The 18,151-nt window shown below is 47.9% G+C and overlaps 1 protein-coding gene across 17 annotated transcripts in view; it reads right to left on the reverse strand.

The window, feature by feature from the left end:
• ZMYND11 (zinc finger MYND-type containing 11) overlaps positions 1-18,151 on the reverse strand; it is a 129,851-nt gene that overhangs the window by 57,329 nt on the left and 54,371 nt on the right. For 12 of the 17 annotated variants that reach the window (XM_038530242.1, XM_038530247.1, XM_038530245.1 and 9 more), the window contains exons 3-4: positions 13,571-13,665; positions 3,097-3,178 (exon numbers count right to left, since the gene is read on the reverse strand). The exons of the other annotated variants lie outside the window; for them this stretch is intronic. In XM_038530242.1, coding sequence (XP_038386170.1) covers positions 3,097-3,178; positions 13,571-13,665 — 177 coding nt within the window. The remainder of the gene's footprint in view (positions 1-3,096; positions 3,179-13,570; positions 13,666-18,151) is intronic. 17 annotated transcript variants of the gene reach the window in all.

Here is an 18,151-nt window from a genome sequence, read left to right on the forward strand (position 1 = left end):
AATAAATAAAACATTAAAAAAAAAAAAAACTTCAACAAATAAAAAGAAAAACAAAAACAAAATACAAAAGGAGCTACCATCTCCCAACCCTGCAGCCATGTCGGCAAGCTCCTCTCTCCTACAGCCGCTTGCCAGGCTGGGGCAGTCCCCCATTTCCTCTCAAACTCGTCTTGTCTCTTCTTGTTCATTTATTCCTCCATAATAATTTTAAAATTAGTTTGCCAAGATCCATGAAAATGGAAGAAATTTTGTTAATTTGAGAAGAAACATCATTACAATACTAAGTCTTTCTTCGGATAAACTTGGTTCATTTATATCTTCTATGTAACAAAGTTTTCTCCCTAAAATTTTTGCACCCTTTCTGTGATTCTCCCTAGGTACTGTGTCTTTTTGTTTCTTTTGAGAAAGGGATTTTATTTTATGTATTATTTTCTGGCTGGTGGTTTCTAGTATATTTGAGAAACCATGCTCACCTCTCACTGGGACCTGTAGCACAACACTGCCAGGTAGGAATGGTGGGTATCCTTGTCTCAGATTTTGCAAAGGAATCTTATAATAGTTCACCATTAACTTGACACTTGCTGAAGGTTACTGGTAGATGTATTTTATCAAACATAAATAAACACAATTACAAGTATGATGCTTGCTACAGGATACTAGTAGCTCCGCCTTATTAGAGAAATTCCTTTTCAGTCCCAGTTCGCGATTTTGTTTTATTTTAACAAGAATGGCATTAAGTCTTACTATTCTTTGATGTACGTTAATCCACTTTTACCATACACTATGCATACAAACAGCTGTAGAACATGCCTACGACACAAGAAGAGTTGTTTTCTCTTTAGCGGCAGCATGCTGGGCTCAAAGAGAAGCAGAGTCAGTTGAAGGCAGTCCTTGCAGGTTGAGGGGGAACACAAGGTGAGAGAGGGCATGGGGCAGACTCAGGAAGCCCCTGCACAGGGACAGGATGACCAGGAGAACACAGGGATGAAGGACAGGTTCTCCCTAGCACACGGAACCACAAGAACTGTGATCGGTGCACAACAGTGCTTCCTCCCAGTAGCATCACAGCCTGGAGACAGAAAGGCTCCAGGGAAGGCCTTGTATTTTCTGAATGAGAAGTTTGGGTTTACGCAATTTAGAACGAAGTTAGTGATTAGTACTAATTTAAAAGCTTCGTCTAGGGGCGCCTATGTAGCTTAGTCGGTTTAAAAAAATAAATAAATCTTTAAAAAATAGTGTCATCCAAAGGCTAAGAATACGCACTCGTCATTTTTTTTTAAAGATTTATTTTTATTTATTTATGATAGACATAGAGAGAGAGAGAGAGAGGCAGAGACACAGGCAGAGGGAGAATCAGGCTCCATGCTGGGAGCCCGACGTGGGACTCGATCCCGGGACTCCAGGATCACGACCCCGGGCCAATGGCAGGCGCAAAACTGCTGAGCCACCCAGGGATCCCCTGCACTCATCATTTAAACTACTAGTTCAGCATCTGAATCTTTACAGATAGGTACTACTTACTTTCCTCTAAGGAGTTAGACTCACAGGACCTATTTGCTGAACTATCGGCAGCTGCAGCCAGAAAAGGGTAGGAGCAGATGACAAATTATTTTATTATTTTTTAAAGATTTTATTTTGAAAGAGAGTGCATGAGTACAAAGGGGGTGGTGGGGAGCAGAGGGAGAGGGGGAGAAGCACACTCCCTGCCAAGCACGGAGCCGGACGTGGGGCTCAGTCCCTCGACCCTGAGATCATGACCTGAGCCAAAATAAAAAGTCAGACACATAACCAATTGAGCCACCCAGTTGAGGCACCCTGACAAATTATTTTAGATATTGCTTTGCATAAAATTGATACTCAATAACTGTTTCTTGGGGATCCCTGTGTGGCTCAGCAGTTTAGGGCCTGCCTTCAGCCCAGGGCATGATCCTGGGGTCCTGGAATCGAGTCCCACATCGGGCTCCCTGAATGGAGCCTGTTCCTCCCTCTGCCTGTGTCTCTATCTCTCTCTCTGTGTCTCTCATGAATAAATAAATAAAATCTTTAAAAATAAGTAAATAAATACTTCTTGGATATATAAATAAGTAACAGAATTTCAATGTCATCTTTTAAATCTTTTATTTCAAATTAATTCCACACTTGCAGAAGACTTACAAAAACAGTACAGTCCCCATTCCCTTTACCCAGATGTATCTAATGTTAACTTCTTAAATAAAAAGTATAATTATCAAAAGTTATTAATTTTTCCTTTAAAAAGTTATTTTTTAATTGAGACATAATTCACATAGAACATAGTTACAGGTATATGAGATAAGGATGCAGTATTTGTATATGCTGCAAAATAATCCCACAGTAAGTGTGGCTGACACACAGTACTTCTTAGACTCCTAATTAATGCTGCACAATGTAGCCCACTGGACTTTATACCACAGACTTTATTCAGGCTTTCCAGGTTTTCCACTATTCTTTTCCCATACCATAGGCCAGATTCAGGATGTCTCAATATAGGATTTTATGAGTGTAGAAAGCATCCAGAAATGAAAGATGTTATCATAAAAAGAAGTTTTAAGAAGGAGGAACAATGGGTAATGACAAGCTCTGCCCCACATTAGGGTAGTTTATCAGGGGCAGGGACAATACTGAGGGGGCACTCAATCTTACTACTTCTGTCGGTACCGACAACTTATTAACAATGCAGCTGGACAGAAACATTAAACAAAAGATCAAAACATCTAGACATAGGTCCAAGTACACAAAAATCTCAGTACTGAAAGACAAGCATTAGAAAAGAAGGAAAAATGTAATAATATTTCCCAAGTGACTGTAGAACAAGCCAATGGCAGTCTGGATAAATATAATCCAGATGTGCATCACAAATTCTAAGTCAGATATTTAAATATAATGCAAAAGAAGGAGTTGGAACTGTTTTTTCAGTATTAGGGGCTAAGTATGAACTAAAACAATGGAAGAAACAAGGGAAAAGAGCTTTAAATACATAAAATTAAGATCGCAAAATCTAAGAGTAAGAAAACTCAAACAGGAAACAATGGATTAGCAAAACGACAGGGCCCATACGAGGGAAGGGTTAATACGTACCTACCAACATGGCTGGAGGGTTCCTCTTGCGCGTGTGGTCCACGCAGCACATCCAAAACAGAAGACCTCTGGTTAACGTTCACTGTGATACAATCACCAGGGAGTCGGCAACATCAACTGACACAAGCTCATAAAGCAATGCCTGAACGTGAACAAGCCCTACTCCGTGCTTTTAAGACAACAGTGATTCTCACAGTGTTCCAGGCCAACGTGCGCCAGGCAAGCTTAAGATCGTCCACAGGCCCGAGTCAAGCACGTGCAGAGCCTACGTAGGTGACCTTCAAGATAATAAAGGGTCCCAGCCCACGGCTCCCTTCCTCGGCCCGTCAGGCAGCTTTATCCCATGAGAAAAACACATATGTTAATATGCAGGTTGAGGTCACGCCAGGCCTCCCGCTGTCGTACACACTGCCGACCCGTCACAGGGGCCCATCTTCAACCAATCAGGAGGCAGTGCTAGCCAACGGTTTGAGACGCACGGACGGTGGCCCACCTGGTGTAAGTCATGAAACAGTAAATGTCTAGTATTTAAATTCAATTTCTCTGGACTTCCTCAGTAAGTTTTAATTCTCCCCCATCCTCCCCTGTACTCTGCCCCCAAGTCTTGGCTAGGATACTGCTCCCCACTGCTGCTCAGCACACTCCTCGACGCAGCTCTCCAAGTCCCAAGACAATACCTGCACAGTTAAGCGGTAAACTGCCACTGCTGATTTAACACGGTCACAAAAGAGATCTCACAAGTGCTCATTTCCTAAAAGTGATTATCTACCTTCAATCCTTCTAACGATGATTCAATCTCTTTAACTGTAACACGCTGTTGGAAACACACATCCCGGGAGATGACACACTAGCGCAAACAGTATGGATACAACCCACCACCAAGGCACGGACGTTGTCTCTGTCCACAACACACCACACCGAACGCCTCCCACCATCGAGGAATCTGGAGGTCTTCATCTGGATGAAGGTGTAGACCTGTTCCACGTGAGCGCAGGCCAGGCTGGGAAAGTGAGTCCTGCCTCCTGGTCCCACGACCTAATGTCTGCCAGCCGCCCGTGCTTGGGCTCAGGCCCCAAAGAGACCCACGTGAGAAATCAGCACGAGGACACGAGATCAAAGCTGACCTGCACATGGGCCCAATCTCTGAGTGTAGAAGCCATGGGAGCCGCAGGAGAAGGGTCAGAATCTCCGACCACGTCGGAAGTGGGGAACTCCTCAGTCACCAACATCACCAAGCACATCTGGCCAGCACCTGGGGCCATTAGCACCTGACTGGCGGATGCCGGGCCCCGGAGCCCGCATCCCCCCTAGCATCACCCCTCGCAGACCCCCCGCATCCCCCCTAGCATCCCCCCATGCAGATCCCCCCACATCCCCCCTCGCAGACCCCCCCCCAGCAGACCCCTTGCATCACCCTAGCATCTCCCTCACATCCCCCCTCATCCCCCCTCACAGACCCCCCACATCTCCCTAGCATCTCCCTCGCATCCTCCCATATCCCCCCTCACAGACCCCCCACATCCCCCCTGCATCCCCCCGCAACCCCCCATGTCCCCCCTCGCAGGCCCCCCACATCCCCCTAGCATCCCCCCTGCATCCCCCCGTTCCCCCCTCGCAGACCCCCCACATCCCCCCTGCATCCCCCCGCAACCCCATGTCCCCCCTTACAGACCCCCCACATCCCCCCTGCATCCCCCCACAACCCCCCATGTTCCCCCCTCGCAGACCCCCCGCATTCCCCCTAGCATCCCCCCACGCAGACCCCCCCACATCTCCCTAGCATCTCCCTCGCATCCCCCCTAGCATCCCCCTGCATCCCCCCCGCATCACCCCCTCGCAGACCCCCCACATCCCCCTAGCATCTCCCTCGCATCCCCCCAGCAGAACCCTTGCATCCCCCTAGCATCTCCCTCGCATCCCCCCTGCAGACCCCCTACATCCCCCTAGCATCTCCCTCGCATCCCCCCTGCATCCCCCCGCAACCCCCCATGTCCCCCCTCACAGACCCCCCCGCATCCCCCCTAGCATCTCCTTCGCATCCCCCCGCAGACCCGGGGGCGCAGTGGCGGGAGAACGTGCACTACACGAGCACCCCTTGGCTCAGCCCCCGCACACTTGTGCTCCCCGCGCTCTGCAGGAGACAGACCCCCCCCCCAGAGACTTGGGGGAAACCAACAGGAAATGGGAAACGTGCTGGTTTTTCTACATCCTTTCATAATTCTTGTAGTTTAAGCCTGTTAAAATCTTAACTTCCCTCATTTTTGAACTAGTGAAAATGATTTACAGGGCTCACCGACAGACACCTTGAAGGTTTGGGGGGTATCAATTAACAACCAAAAAAAGAAATCTCCATTTTTTCCCATCAATTGTCAAGGTAGTAAAAGACTTGTTTCAAAATCTGCTCCATTTACCCCAACAGCACACTGTCAATTATTACATTATTTGTGTGCAACTTTAATTAAAATCAGTAAACTCTTGAGTTACGTCACGGTTAGATGGAAACTTAGAAAGTATCAGGCAGTTTTCACCTAGAGGAAAAGACCTTCTTCCGTGACGCAGGGCCCCCCGAGCCTCTGGGTAACACGGGCCCTTTCCAACAGGCCGACTGTGGCCACTGGGCCTCGATCGCAGGGAGTGATGCCCCCGTGCCCCCCGCAGCACGCGAGCCCCTGCCGCCTGCGAGGACGCACAGCTCTGCCCGCGAGGACACACAGCTCCCGCGCCGCACCCCCACTCTCTCGCCGGGAACCACGACCTCCCCTCCCGGGTGAAGCTGCACCGAGGTTCGGCCGACGGCCCCGGGCTGGGCTCCGCCACCGCCGTGAGCTTTGCAACGGACACTCTGCGGTAAGCTCTGTGAACACGCCGGGCACAAACCTCCTTCTGGTGTTAGTACATGAGCGACGCTGTTGCACTCAGCAACTGGGTCCCTGCGGGCAGCGTCACAATGTGGGGCTCGCACTGGGGCTTGGGGGCCGGAGCTGGGGGGCCGGGCCTGTGACGAGCGCTTGCTCGGCCGCTGAGGGGCTCCGGGCAAGAGCCCCCCCGCAGCAGCTGTACTTCCCGGTCCCGTCCACCCGACCTTCCTCTCCCCCTCCTCGCCTCCTCCTGCCACAGGTGACCCGACGCACTCTGTACTCTGCTTACACCTTTTTCTAATTGTCCCCCAAATACGCATGGAACAAGTGACATTCTGGTAAAACACACTGAGTACACCTGACACACGTGCAAATACTACACACATCCATGAATTAGAACCTGCCCACCATCCATCCTGTGCTGGCTTGTCTGCCTCCCATGTTGCACCAGCACGACTGCCAAGAGCACCCGTGACACCTGCCCCGGGCATTCATCCAGATGTGCATCACTACCCCTGTGCACGAGAGCACACCCCACATGGAAATATCCCAGGTGCCCTGAGCAGGTGAAGGGATTTCCATGAACTGTCAAGATGCACAGCAAATGAATGTCAACCCATGCTGACCAAGAAAAGTCGGTCATGGAAAACCATATATTGTATGATTCCACGTACATAAAACTCTAAAACAAGCAAAGCTACTCACGACCATGAAAAGCAGATCAGTGCTCGTGGCTGGAGGTGGGGAACGAGCACCAGGGAGTACAAGGAACTTCTGGGGGTGATGGCAATTTTCTGTATCTTTGTTAAGACGGAGGCCACACAGGGGCACCTGGGGGGGGTGGTGCAGTCCATTAAGCTAAACTCTTGGTTTCGGCTCAGGTCACGGGCGTGGGGCCTGCTTCACATTCTCTCCCTCCTGCTGCCCCCACCCTCAACCCGTGCCCCCTCCCCAAAATGACACAGGCTACAGGGGGGCCTTCATTTGCAGAGGAGCGAAAGGAAGGGAATTCCTTGGGGAAACACAGCTGGTTAACAGCAGAGCTGATCCCGTCCTCAGTGCGGGTCCACTGAAGATTCCACGCTCCATGTGGACAGGACGATAGGATGCCGCAGAAGGGCCTGCAACCACTCAAGAGCAAGCAGGCAGATGATGAGGTAATGCCAGGTGCCACTTCCTAGTCTTGGGTCTCGGCACCCACAGACACGCCAAAGAGAAGTGTCGGGGCCGAGGGCAAACAGCATGGCACTGCCAGCACCTGGCCCACGCAGCCCCCGAGTAACTCCCACTAGAGCCTCTGGCTGTAAAGTTTAAATTTTGAAATAGAAGGCAGACTAAGAGAGGAAAAAAAAAGAACTAAAGCTTTCCCCCACTGCAAGGAAGGAAAATGGATGGATCAACAAACCGTGGAAGGTAAAGCTCTACAGTCAGGAAAACGATTGTGGCAGAACGTTCTTGCCGTCTTACTAAGTAGGATCCCTCAAATAAAAGATTTCAAAAGCACAAAACACCAGGCCAAAGACAATGAATTTGACGACTACAAAATTCAATTTTTCATTCCACAAATAACAGTATGGGAAACTTTAATAAACAGATCCACAGAGCTTCTAGAAACGGTGTGTACAAAGCATGATGCACGTAAAGGAACTAACATCCAGGAGAACCCAGCTCCCACAAGTCAGTAGACACAGCCAAGAACCCCAAGGGGAGAACAGGCAAAGGGGAGGATGAGGCATCCACAGCAAAGAAAAGCCCAAACCCTGCAAGGACAACTGCTGCCCAGTAACGGACACAGGGATGTGAATTCTGACACCTCAGTGACAACACGCGTGCAGATGAACAGCCGCGAGGGAGGCAAAACCCCTGTGCCCAGCTCCTAAATAGGCATCCCCTCGAGGGCTGAGCCAACGACCTACCTGCACATCCTGCAATCAAGGGGATCTGTGTTCCCGGGCACGCACAAGAATGAATGCCGCATGTGTGCTGGTGGCTGTTTGTGGCAGAGGGACGCCCAGCACAGCCTGAGTGTCCACCAGGAAGCAAGGATTCGAAGCAGGAGGACGCAGTGTAGAACTGGAAACACCCAAGTTATCCAGGAACAAAACAGCAGCAGCATGACAATAAACAGCGCAGGTGATCACGTACCCCCAGAGGGCAGGAACGAAGGTGCTCCTTGGCCCACTGAGTATGCTCTAACACATGGCCCCTGCACCACCACTGTGTGGCCTCCATCATTCCGTATTTGTACGCTTGCAGGAATCCGACAGATGACGGCTGGAGGGGGTGAGTGGACACAGTGGGAAACGCCTGGCCTTAGTCACAGGTCCAGGCTCTAACAGCTGCTCCTACGACCAACAAGCTGCACAAACCCAGACAAGTTACTTAACCTCTTCGTATATCAAAGCACATATCCAGAAAATACAATTACTAGAGTCAACCCTTTGTGGCTGTTTTGAGGGCAAATAAATTAACGTGACGTGAACCTTACCATGCATGTTCACCTAGTGCTTATCCCTCCTCCCTCTCAAACAGTTTCACGAAGTCTCACCAACTGGAATATCGTGTAGCCATTACCAATAATAATTTATGGTGATCAAGCAGCAATGTGGTCAACGCTAAACAATGGTCAAGGAAAAGCATAGAAGAAATGACCAGAAATAAACAAATCAAAATGGGTCCCTCATTTGAACCTGAACAGAGACATTATAGGTGATTCTTCTTCTGCTTTCCCTTTCCCAAGTGTCCTGTGAGGCGATGATGTAACTTACAGTGAAAACACCTTTAATAATAATGCCCCGCCGCCAGGAGCTTCGGAGACGCAGGCCCGTGCACACATGCTCTTCAGGAGGGCTGACAAGCCGCACTGAGAGACAAACAGACGCAACTGAGCAGAGGCATCTGACAAAATCAACACCATCTCATCAAGAAAACACTCAACGGATTAGGTCCAGGAGAAAACCACTTCACCATATACGACAAGCCCACAGCTAATACCACAGTCAACTGTGCAAGCCGGAGCCTTTCCTCTATGGTCAACAACAAGACAAGTCCACTTCCATCACGTCTAGCACACAGTACTGTACCTCCCAGCTCGAGCATCTATTGAACAAACAGCTAACAAGCATCCAAACTGGAAATAAGAAGTAAAATGAGCTCTGCAGACATTATTATCTTGCACGTAGAAAACTCTAAAGACTCCAGAAAACAGCTGCCGTAACTAACAAATGAATCCAGCAACGTGGCAGGAGGCAAAGTCATAAAAACAGCTGAAATTCTAAAGGGAACAATGAACAATCTCAAAAGGAAACTATGAAAACAATTCTGCTTAAGATCACTCAACCAAGGAGGAGGAAAGCCTGCACAACCAACTTTACTGAACACTGCTGGAAGGAATTAAACACGTAAACAAATGAAAACACATCCCGTGTTCAGGGACTGCAGGAATTCATATATTTAAAATGTCAGTAGCACCCAAAGCCACCTATAGAGTCACGGCAATCCCTATCAAAATCTCCATGAAACTTCTTTCAGATATAGCAAACCCATCCTAAGATTCATGTGGAACCTCAACAGATCCCAAATAGCCCAAATAATCCCCAAAACAAGAAGAAACTGGACGACTCACACTTCATTTCAAACCTACTACCCGAAACTACAGTCACCAAGCCACATGGCCCCGGCATAAAGACAGACACGCACACTAAGGGAGAGGGGCGAGGGCCCAGAGAGAAATCCTCACACGGACACTGAAAGGACTTTTGACGAGAGTGCCAAGACCTCCCCATGGGGAACCGACGGTCTTTCCAACAGACCAAGCTGGGAAAACTGCATCTCCACATGCAGAGGAGGAGGCTGCACCCGCACCTAACGGCACACACAGAAACTAACCCAAAATGGACCAAAGACCCAAATGTAAGGCCTACGGCGCTACGACCCTTAGAACAAAACAAAGGACAAAAAGCTTCACAACACTGAATCTGGTGATGATTTCTTGTGACCAAGAAAATAAAGTGGCCTTCACAAAAACTCTTGAAATTTTTGTGTGTTCAGGAGACACTGTCTACAGAGTAGAAAGGCAACCCGCAGTCTGAGAAAGGGATCTATAAAGCTTACATCTGGTAGCAATTAATACCCAGAATAGACACACAACTTCTGGAACCAACGAACCACCGGACTCAAAAACGGGCCTAGAAGTAGAACAGACACGTCTCCCAAGATACAAGAATGGCCAATGAGCACAAGAGAAGATGCTCAACATCACTGATCATCAGGGAAACACAAATCAAAACCACAGCGAGGTGCCACCTCACACTTGTCAGGACGGCTAGAAGCCAGAAGGCAGGAAACAACAGGCGCTGGCGAGGCTGTAGACAAAGGGGAGCCCTCGTGCACGGCTGGTGGGAACGCAAGCTGGTGCAGCAAGTGTGGGAGACAGCAGGTAGGGGCTCCTCCAGAAAATGGCCAGAGCTACCCTAGAGCCCTGCAACTCCACTTCCAGGTGTAGACCCCAAGCAACTGGAAGCACGGGCTCAGAGAGCTCTGTCCACCCACGCTCATGCCAGCATCAGTCACAGGGGCAGAACCACGGGAGCAACCCAAGTACCCGTGGACAAGCAGATGGGTAACAAGAGGCCGTGTACACCACACTCCGTGCGGTGGAATACTACCCGGCCTTAGGAGGAAGGAAATCTTCCTTCTGCCACAACAGGAATGAACCTTAAGGACATCGTGCTGTGTCCAACAGCCAGCTGCAAAAACACAAATACTATAGAATTCTACTTCTCTGAGGTACGTAGAGTTGTCACGGCCACAAAGATCAGGCGAAAGGAGTGGGTGCCGGGTGCTGAGGGGACAGGGGCTTAGTGATTACTGGGTGCAGAGATTCAGTCACAAGGCGAAGTGAGGTACGGGGGGGATGGTGCTGACAGCAGCACAGCAGCGTGGATGTATTTAATCCCATTCAATTGCAGACTTAAGCATAGTGAAGATGCAGGTTTCACCACAGTAAACAAAAAAAAAAGTAATAATAATCTGCTACTAGGTGCTTCAGATGAGTGTACAAAAAAAATTGTAATATTTCATTGAATAAACTTCAAAACCTAAAGAACACCTTTGTAGATCCTTTATCGATGAATTTATTTAAAAATTCAGAATCTACTCTGAAGATTTAGGCGGTTTCTAACATTTAACTGGGAACAAATCATCATCTGCTCGTATAGCCTCACACTGTTCACCCGTGAAGCGGGCCTCCTCTGCATCAGGGCTGTGGTCCGCGGTTATATGGAAGCACACGTACATAACAGTGAACACATTCGACACATTCAAGGATACCAATACATCGAACACCAAAAGGAAACAGGTAATGATTAAAAGCTTGGACTGTGACCTCAGATCTATATTTATATTTGTGTTCCACCACCAACGATCTACATGGCTTCCTACCGCCTGAGTTCCAGCATCTTTAGCAACAAGAGGAGAATGACAACAGGCCTCTTGGACTTGGGAGGATTCATGGGGACAAACCCTACCCAGTACAGGGCTTGTCACTGAATAACCACGTCTCTCAATTCTGAGTCTCCTTGAAACTATGTCTTCAACTAATGCGACTGAGTTTTTATCATTACTGGGAAGTCTGTCTCCACCTCCTTGTCCCAGTTACACCTCACAGTAAGATCCAAGCAGAGGAAAGGTGCATCTCCTGCCCTCAAGGTGCTCTCAATCAGCAAAGGATGCAGAAACGTGTTTAGTAATAAGACTGATCACTGTGAGCAAGAGCAAGGGTAACGGGACTGGTTATCATGAGGAATGAACGAATACCTCACAGGACAGGGTATCTGGGTTGTGTATGTTTTGTCTATCAATGAAGGAAAAATACAAAATAAAGAATGGAGATCACAGAGTGCGCAGACCTCGGAGAACAGTCTCATCCCATGGAAATCTGCATGGAGAGCCGCAGGGCATGCCAGGACACTCAGCTCTCATCCAAGGCCTCACACAAACGTCCTGCTCAGGTGTTTGCACTCTCTGCACAACAGGGAAATAAAAACGAACCTCTGAAGAAGAATATAAACAGACCGATAATCTCGAAAAATACTGACAAAGCACAAGGCTGAAGTTCACTTGAAGGGGTCAGACACATGGTCCCCAGGGGCATGACCTGAACGTCTGAGGCCTGCAGGGAGCCCAGAGCGTCAGGAGCACAGCAGTCTGGGTGGGAGGGGGCCGCATCTCCTGTGGAGATGGAGGCCCAGATGGTAACACCCGGCACAGGAACCTGGGCTTCAGAGGAACAGAGAAGAGTGGTCAGTCCTGCACTAGTGATAAAATGGTGCTTTGGAAAAACATCTCGGGTACCAGCGATGGGAAGACACAGACCAGCAAGAGTGGGAGTCAGAAGCCCAAGGAGGCTCCTGCTGCCAGTACACAGGCGGGAAGGGGAGGGGTATGGGGAGAAGCACAGAGGCAGGGAGGGGGACGCAGTGAGGGGATGTAGAGGGAGATGGGGGGGCACAGGAAGGGGGCCAGGGTGTGGAGGGGGAGGCAGAGGAGGCCATGGAGGGCTCAGACCAGGCCAGAGCAGGGAGGGACAGGGAGGGGTACTCCATCCATTTGGGGAAGGAAACATGAGTGGATCTGCCCCTCACTATTCCCATACAGCGAACACTCCATAACCCCTTGTGGGTACAGGATAGAAATCTCACTGCCGGCCTCGGAGGACCCCTCTGTCTGCCCTCTGCTTTTTCATTTCCTTTCCCTCAACCCCTCCAGCCCTTCTGCCTTAATCCTGTCCAGCCTCCCTGGCCCAGCCTCCCCAGCCTCCTGACTTCCAATGAGCCCTGGACACAGGCCTGGTGTGCAGGCCAGCGTGTGGGCCATGCCCCATCCCGGCACTGATGCTTCTCCTATTCCTCGGTCAGACTAACGTACCTTTCCGTGGTTGTTCACACTCTTCTGTGCCTTGTCTGTATGCTCCCTTCACAGAACTGCACCGAAATGTCAAACATGAGAACAGCTAGACAATAAACTAAGCCAAGAGAAGAGACCAAAGAATTTAGCGTACTGGAGAAAGCACACTGTGGAGCTCCTGGAGCTGTGGGTTACAGCTGCGCAGGATCCGTTCTTCTGCAAACATGTTATTATGGAAAATAAAACAGCAGTGGTAACAATGGCCAAGTGTACCTGCCCAAATGCTACCACAGAAGAAATATAAGAGAGAATAGATCACTATAGATCAAAGTGTGTATGCAGTTAGCAATTCTGTGAAGAATTCTTCAGATTGCAACTATGGATATTTCTGTTTTTCAAAATAATTTATTTCCAAAGAATTAGTAGTCAACTACTACTTCTCCCTCATGCTCAACAAAAGTGGATCACAGTGCTCGCTTTGGCAGCACATACAGAGAAGATCTGCTCCTGTGCAAGCCTGACACACAGATTTGTGAAACATTCCATATTTTTGTGCAGTCTGCCAAAAAAAAGAAACAGACATAGAGACAAAGCAGAATCGTAACTCAATAGTCTCTAGCAGTGTCACAAAGTTAATTCTCAACAAGTCAGTACAGAGATGGAGCATGCCTCCTGGAACCTGAAAGGCCACCCGCACACAGAGGACTCACAGTTCTGGCTTGTGTTCAGCTGTAGCGACACACACACTTCACTGCCAACCACGGCAAAAGAGGTCAGAGGCCACATTTTATACCTGGGCTTTGACCTGAAAGTAAGCAAATTAATTGATGCCCTGATGTGAGACATTTACTTGAATGGGACTAGTCTTCGGACCCAATGTCAGTACAATCACATCAGTCAAGCACGGTCACCTCTAGAAACACCAAGTCACAGGTACTCAGACAGCAAGAAGACATAAAGGGTCAACGGCTCTTCCCAGCAGGCAGCAAAATGCAATGTGACCTCTCACAATGGCACAAACTAGCCATAATGCGAGAAGAGATGAACATAAAATCCACACTTGCTTCAACAGAGTGTATTTGCATTATAACTATTAGAATACTTAACAAAATGCTAATGCCACATTATAATTATCCAAATGAGATATAAATAGTATGTTTGGGTTTAAGATGAAACAGAAGTGACACACATGACTTACTTTATGGAACATTAAAATATAGTATATTAAAACACACTAAATACACTTAGTAATGACATAAAAATGGATTATGAGGAATCTTAGGGATTCAACTTTAAATTTGTTACTAATTTTGCTGTCATACAATTTTTTTAAAAAGATTTTATTTATTTATTTATTTATTTATTTATTTATTTATTTAGAAGGAAAGAGAGAATATGAGCGTGGGCGGGTGCCGAGGGAGCTGCAGACCCCTCACCGAGCAGGGAACCCGACACGGGGCTCCATCCCAGGACCCTGAGATCATGACCTGTGCTGAAGGCAGATGCTTCACCCACTGAGCACCCAAGTGCCCCCTTCATAGGACTCTTAATCTTTGTTCCTGGACTTAAAAACTGTAAAATAAGAGCTAACATTATGATCTTAAGCATAAAAATGTTATAAATATTTGTTTATATAAGTAATTAATCTTCCAAAACTTTAATTTCATGACACCTCTTCAAGTTCCATAAAATTTATGAATTCTTTTGTGCTGCTTACAGACTTTTTTTTTTTTTAAGATTTTATTTATTTATTCATGAGAGACACAGAGAGAGAGAGAGGCAGAGACACAGGCAGAGGGAGAAGCAGGCTCCATGCAGGGAGCACGACGTGGGACTCGATCCCGGGTCTCCAGGATCACACCCTGGGCTGAAAGCAGACGCTCAACCACTGAGCCGGGCTGCCCTACTTACAGACTTTTAAACTAAAAGACTTTTAAACTAAAAGCTATTCTTGCCTATGCTTACCTTCATCTCACCTGAGGACTGTACTTTTTTATGATAAAATGACTTGCTCGTTTTCATTTTATGATGATGAAGTATCACAAAACATACCTCAGTTTCTAAAAATATAAAATGTTTTTACTGAGAAATCAAAACTAGTTGTTTATTTAGCTCTCAGATAAGAACTATGGAATTTTATTATTATCATTAAACCCAATTTATAAACATATACTTTTAAATCAGAGGGACAGCCTGTTAATTAAAAATCAAATTTTCATCTCATATGTGTACTATGATTTCAGACAGACTCCTCTGGTGAAAGTATTTTCCATCCCAAATAATCGAACCTATTAAAGAAGTTTCTGTTAGTTATACCTTCGGAACAGAACACTAGCTGTTTAAAAACAGAGAGAATTACACTCTGGTAAAAAGCACACAGGCCTTTTTCCTGGGGCACAAGGCGACCAGAGGGAGCTCTTTAAGCTAGCATGCAGAACACACAAAGCACCAAAGAAAGAGAATATACAAGTTCAGGATTTTATGTGCAGCCAAACTGACCTTCCAGGGAAAAGGCTGCAATAACCATTCCGAAGCAGTGACAACCCAGGACGCCCTGAGTAAGCATTTCCTGGACAGTCTGCCTCTCTGGGCACTGGGATGGAGGCCACTCACGAAACCGATACAGCAATCCCACTTCCAGGTATTTATCCACAAGACATGAAGTCCTATCTCCAGGAGCTACCTCTTCCCCCGTGTCCACGGCAGCTACAGCATGGAAGACCCCACATCCCTGACAGAGGAGTGCTGTACAACAGCATGAGTGTGCATCCTCAAAAAGGAAACCCTATCGCTCTGTGGCAGCATGGGTACAACCCGAGGGCATCATGCTGAGTGATGTCAGTCAGACAGAGAAAGACAAACATTACATCATCTCACAGGCGTTACCTAAACAGACCCAGCTCACAGAAACCATAACAGATCGGTGGGCACAACAGGGAAGGGAGCAAAGGTACAAACTTACAGATATAAGTGAGTCCTGGGCATGTCGGGTACACCATGCTGACTACAGTTAATAACAAAGGATGGTGTGTCTGAAAGGTGCCAATACAGGAGATCTCTGAAGTTCTCATCACAGGAAAAAAGTGTGTAACTATGGGCGGTGACAAGTGTTCACGGAACATACTATGGTGATCATTTTGCAATATGTACGCATACAAAGTCATTATGTTGTATGCCTTATAACCTAACACAGTATCACATGGCAATTATATTTCAGTAAAACTGCAGGTAAAAGAATAAACAAAGAGATCTACCAGAGAATGAACTCTGGACACCAGAGAAGGGTGGTGGTGGGAACCCCAGCTGCGGGGTGAGGAAGGACAGTCTAACATGCACCTGTTACGGTACAAGTGTCTGAGAACAGGGATAAAGCAATTTACACTGTTTCCAGGACACACATTATGGGTGACAGTGCTGGTGTTGTTACTCTCTAACTGTTCATATACAACGTTGGATAAAATGACTGAGGATCTACATTCAGGACCTCCTTACTCTGCAAGCAAAGAAATAAAGATTTTTGGTAGAAGAATTACAGAAAACCAAGCAGCCACAAATCTGAAAGGAAAACATAAGTATGCATTCATAAGATTTTTTTTCCTCTTACAATTCTATTTACTACCTTTGCCCACAGAAAGGCCTGGACAGACCAAGCAAGCAGCAGTGAACACACCAAGGGCCAGACACGTGTCTGAGATACAATTTCTATGTGACAAGAAACCAGAGCCACTTGGAAAAGTCGAAGGTTCCGGGTCTGCAGCAGGGTGTAAGAGAGGTAAGCCTGAAAAATCCTGCTGGTGAGAAAGCAGAAAGCCACTTCGGGAGTCCACAGGGAGAGGCTCCAGCTGGGGACAGACGGAAAAACTGGAGCATAAATAAGGATTTTGTCAGAAAGGGACTGAAGTATATTAAAACTACTGAAATGCATGAATTCCAAATGACAATTAAAGAACTAGTTTTCATTAGAGAATGCTATTTTTAAAAATGGGGAAAAAAGAAAGAGTGTTATTCTCCCTTCAGACACAAATACACCACAGGAATACCCAACAGCAGCAATGGCAATTTTACGTCCTTCCAGAAGTACTCTGGTTTAAAACAGCAAGACGAAAGTAGATTATCACCATTCTGCACTCCGTAACGAACCACCGGCACCGTTGGCGACACAGCAAGGCTGCAAACCCAACCCCGGGAGAAAGTGGCAGCGCGGCGGCCTGCGGCAGGACATGCCACCTCCACGGGGTCTCGCCCCACCGAGCCTCTAGGGCAACTGTCCATTTCCACGAGCGCACAGGAACGACCAGCCACGGCCAGACTATGGGAAACCACGGAGCAAAGGAACCAGTTTCTTCAGTAGACAAATTTGAAAGGATGAAGGAGAACCTTTACATTGAAGGTGACCTCAAAGATATTTTCCAAAATAAACACAAGCAAAAGTCAAACAGTGCACAGACCCGAACTGCCGAGTTCAGGGTTTGCCAGGCTTCCAAATAGCCGAAGAGCCCGGATCCCAAAGCCCCAACCTGTGGAAGGTCCACGGTTACAACAGAGTCACGCAGCAGACACAGCAGAGAAGGGGTCTCAGTGACCGCAAGTGCTTGCTCCACGGGAACTCTGCTCCAGCCTCGGGGCCTCGGCACGTGTGTAACGATTACAAGAGAACTACGTTCAGGTGTCACTGTCACTGAGCACGGCAATTTGATGTAAAGTTAATCTAAGGGTGCCTGGTGGCTCAGCGGGTGAAGCGTCTGCCTTCGGCTCAGGTCATGATTCCAGAGTCCTGGGATCGAGCCCCATGTCGGGCTCCCTGCTCAGCAGGGGGTCTGCTGCTCCCTCTGCTCATGCTCCCGCTCCATGAAAGTTAATCTAAAACTTGAAAAGTATTTGCCTGCTCAGAATACAGAATAGAAACCTGACTATCATAGGACAACGCTTCTCCCAACTCACTTTGGTCAGGGTGGAGACAAGGACACCAGCTCGGCCCACGAGCTAGGGCAGCAGGCCCGGGAGAGTGCACACAGGCCCTCCTTGGGGCTGACAGCCTCGCACAGATCGAAGGACATGAGGGCGGCGGTGGAAGCAGCAGATGCCATGAAGTGTGCCCCATAATAGAGAAGAGGAGTGGCTCTCAGGTGGGAGGTGAAGACGCTGGGACAGGAGAGAAGGGAATGCTTATCAACCAGTCCTCGTGCAAAATGAGCAGGGGTGTGCGCTCCTGGTGACAGGTCTGTGCACACGCCAGTGCCACGAACTAACAGCAACCTTCACAGCCAGACCGTGGAGCCTTGCTCTGGGAG

The sequence above is a fragment of the Canis lupus genome, chromosome 2 (genome assembly GCF_011100685.1).
Source record: "Canis lupus familiaris isolate Mischka breed German Shepherd chromosome 2, alternate assembly UU_Cfam_GSD_1.0, whole genome shotgun sequence".
Taxonomy (NCBI): Eukaryota; Metazoa; Chordata; class Mammalia; order Carnivora; family Canidae; genus Canis; species Canis lupus.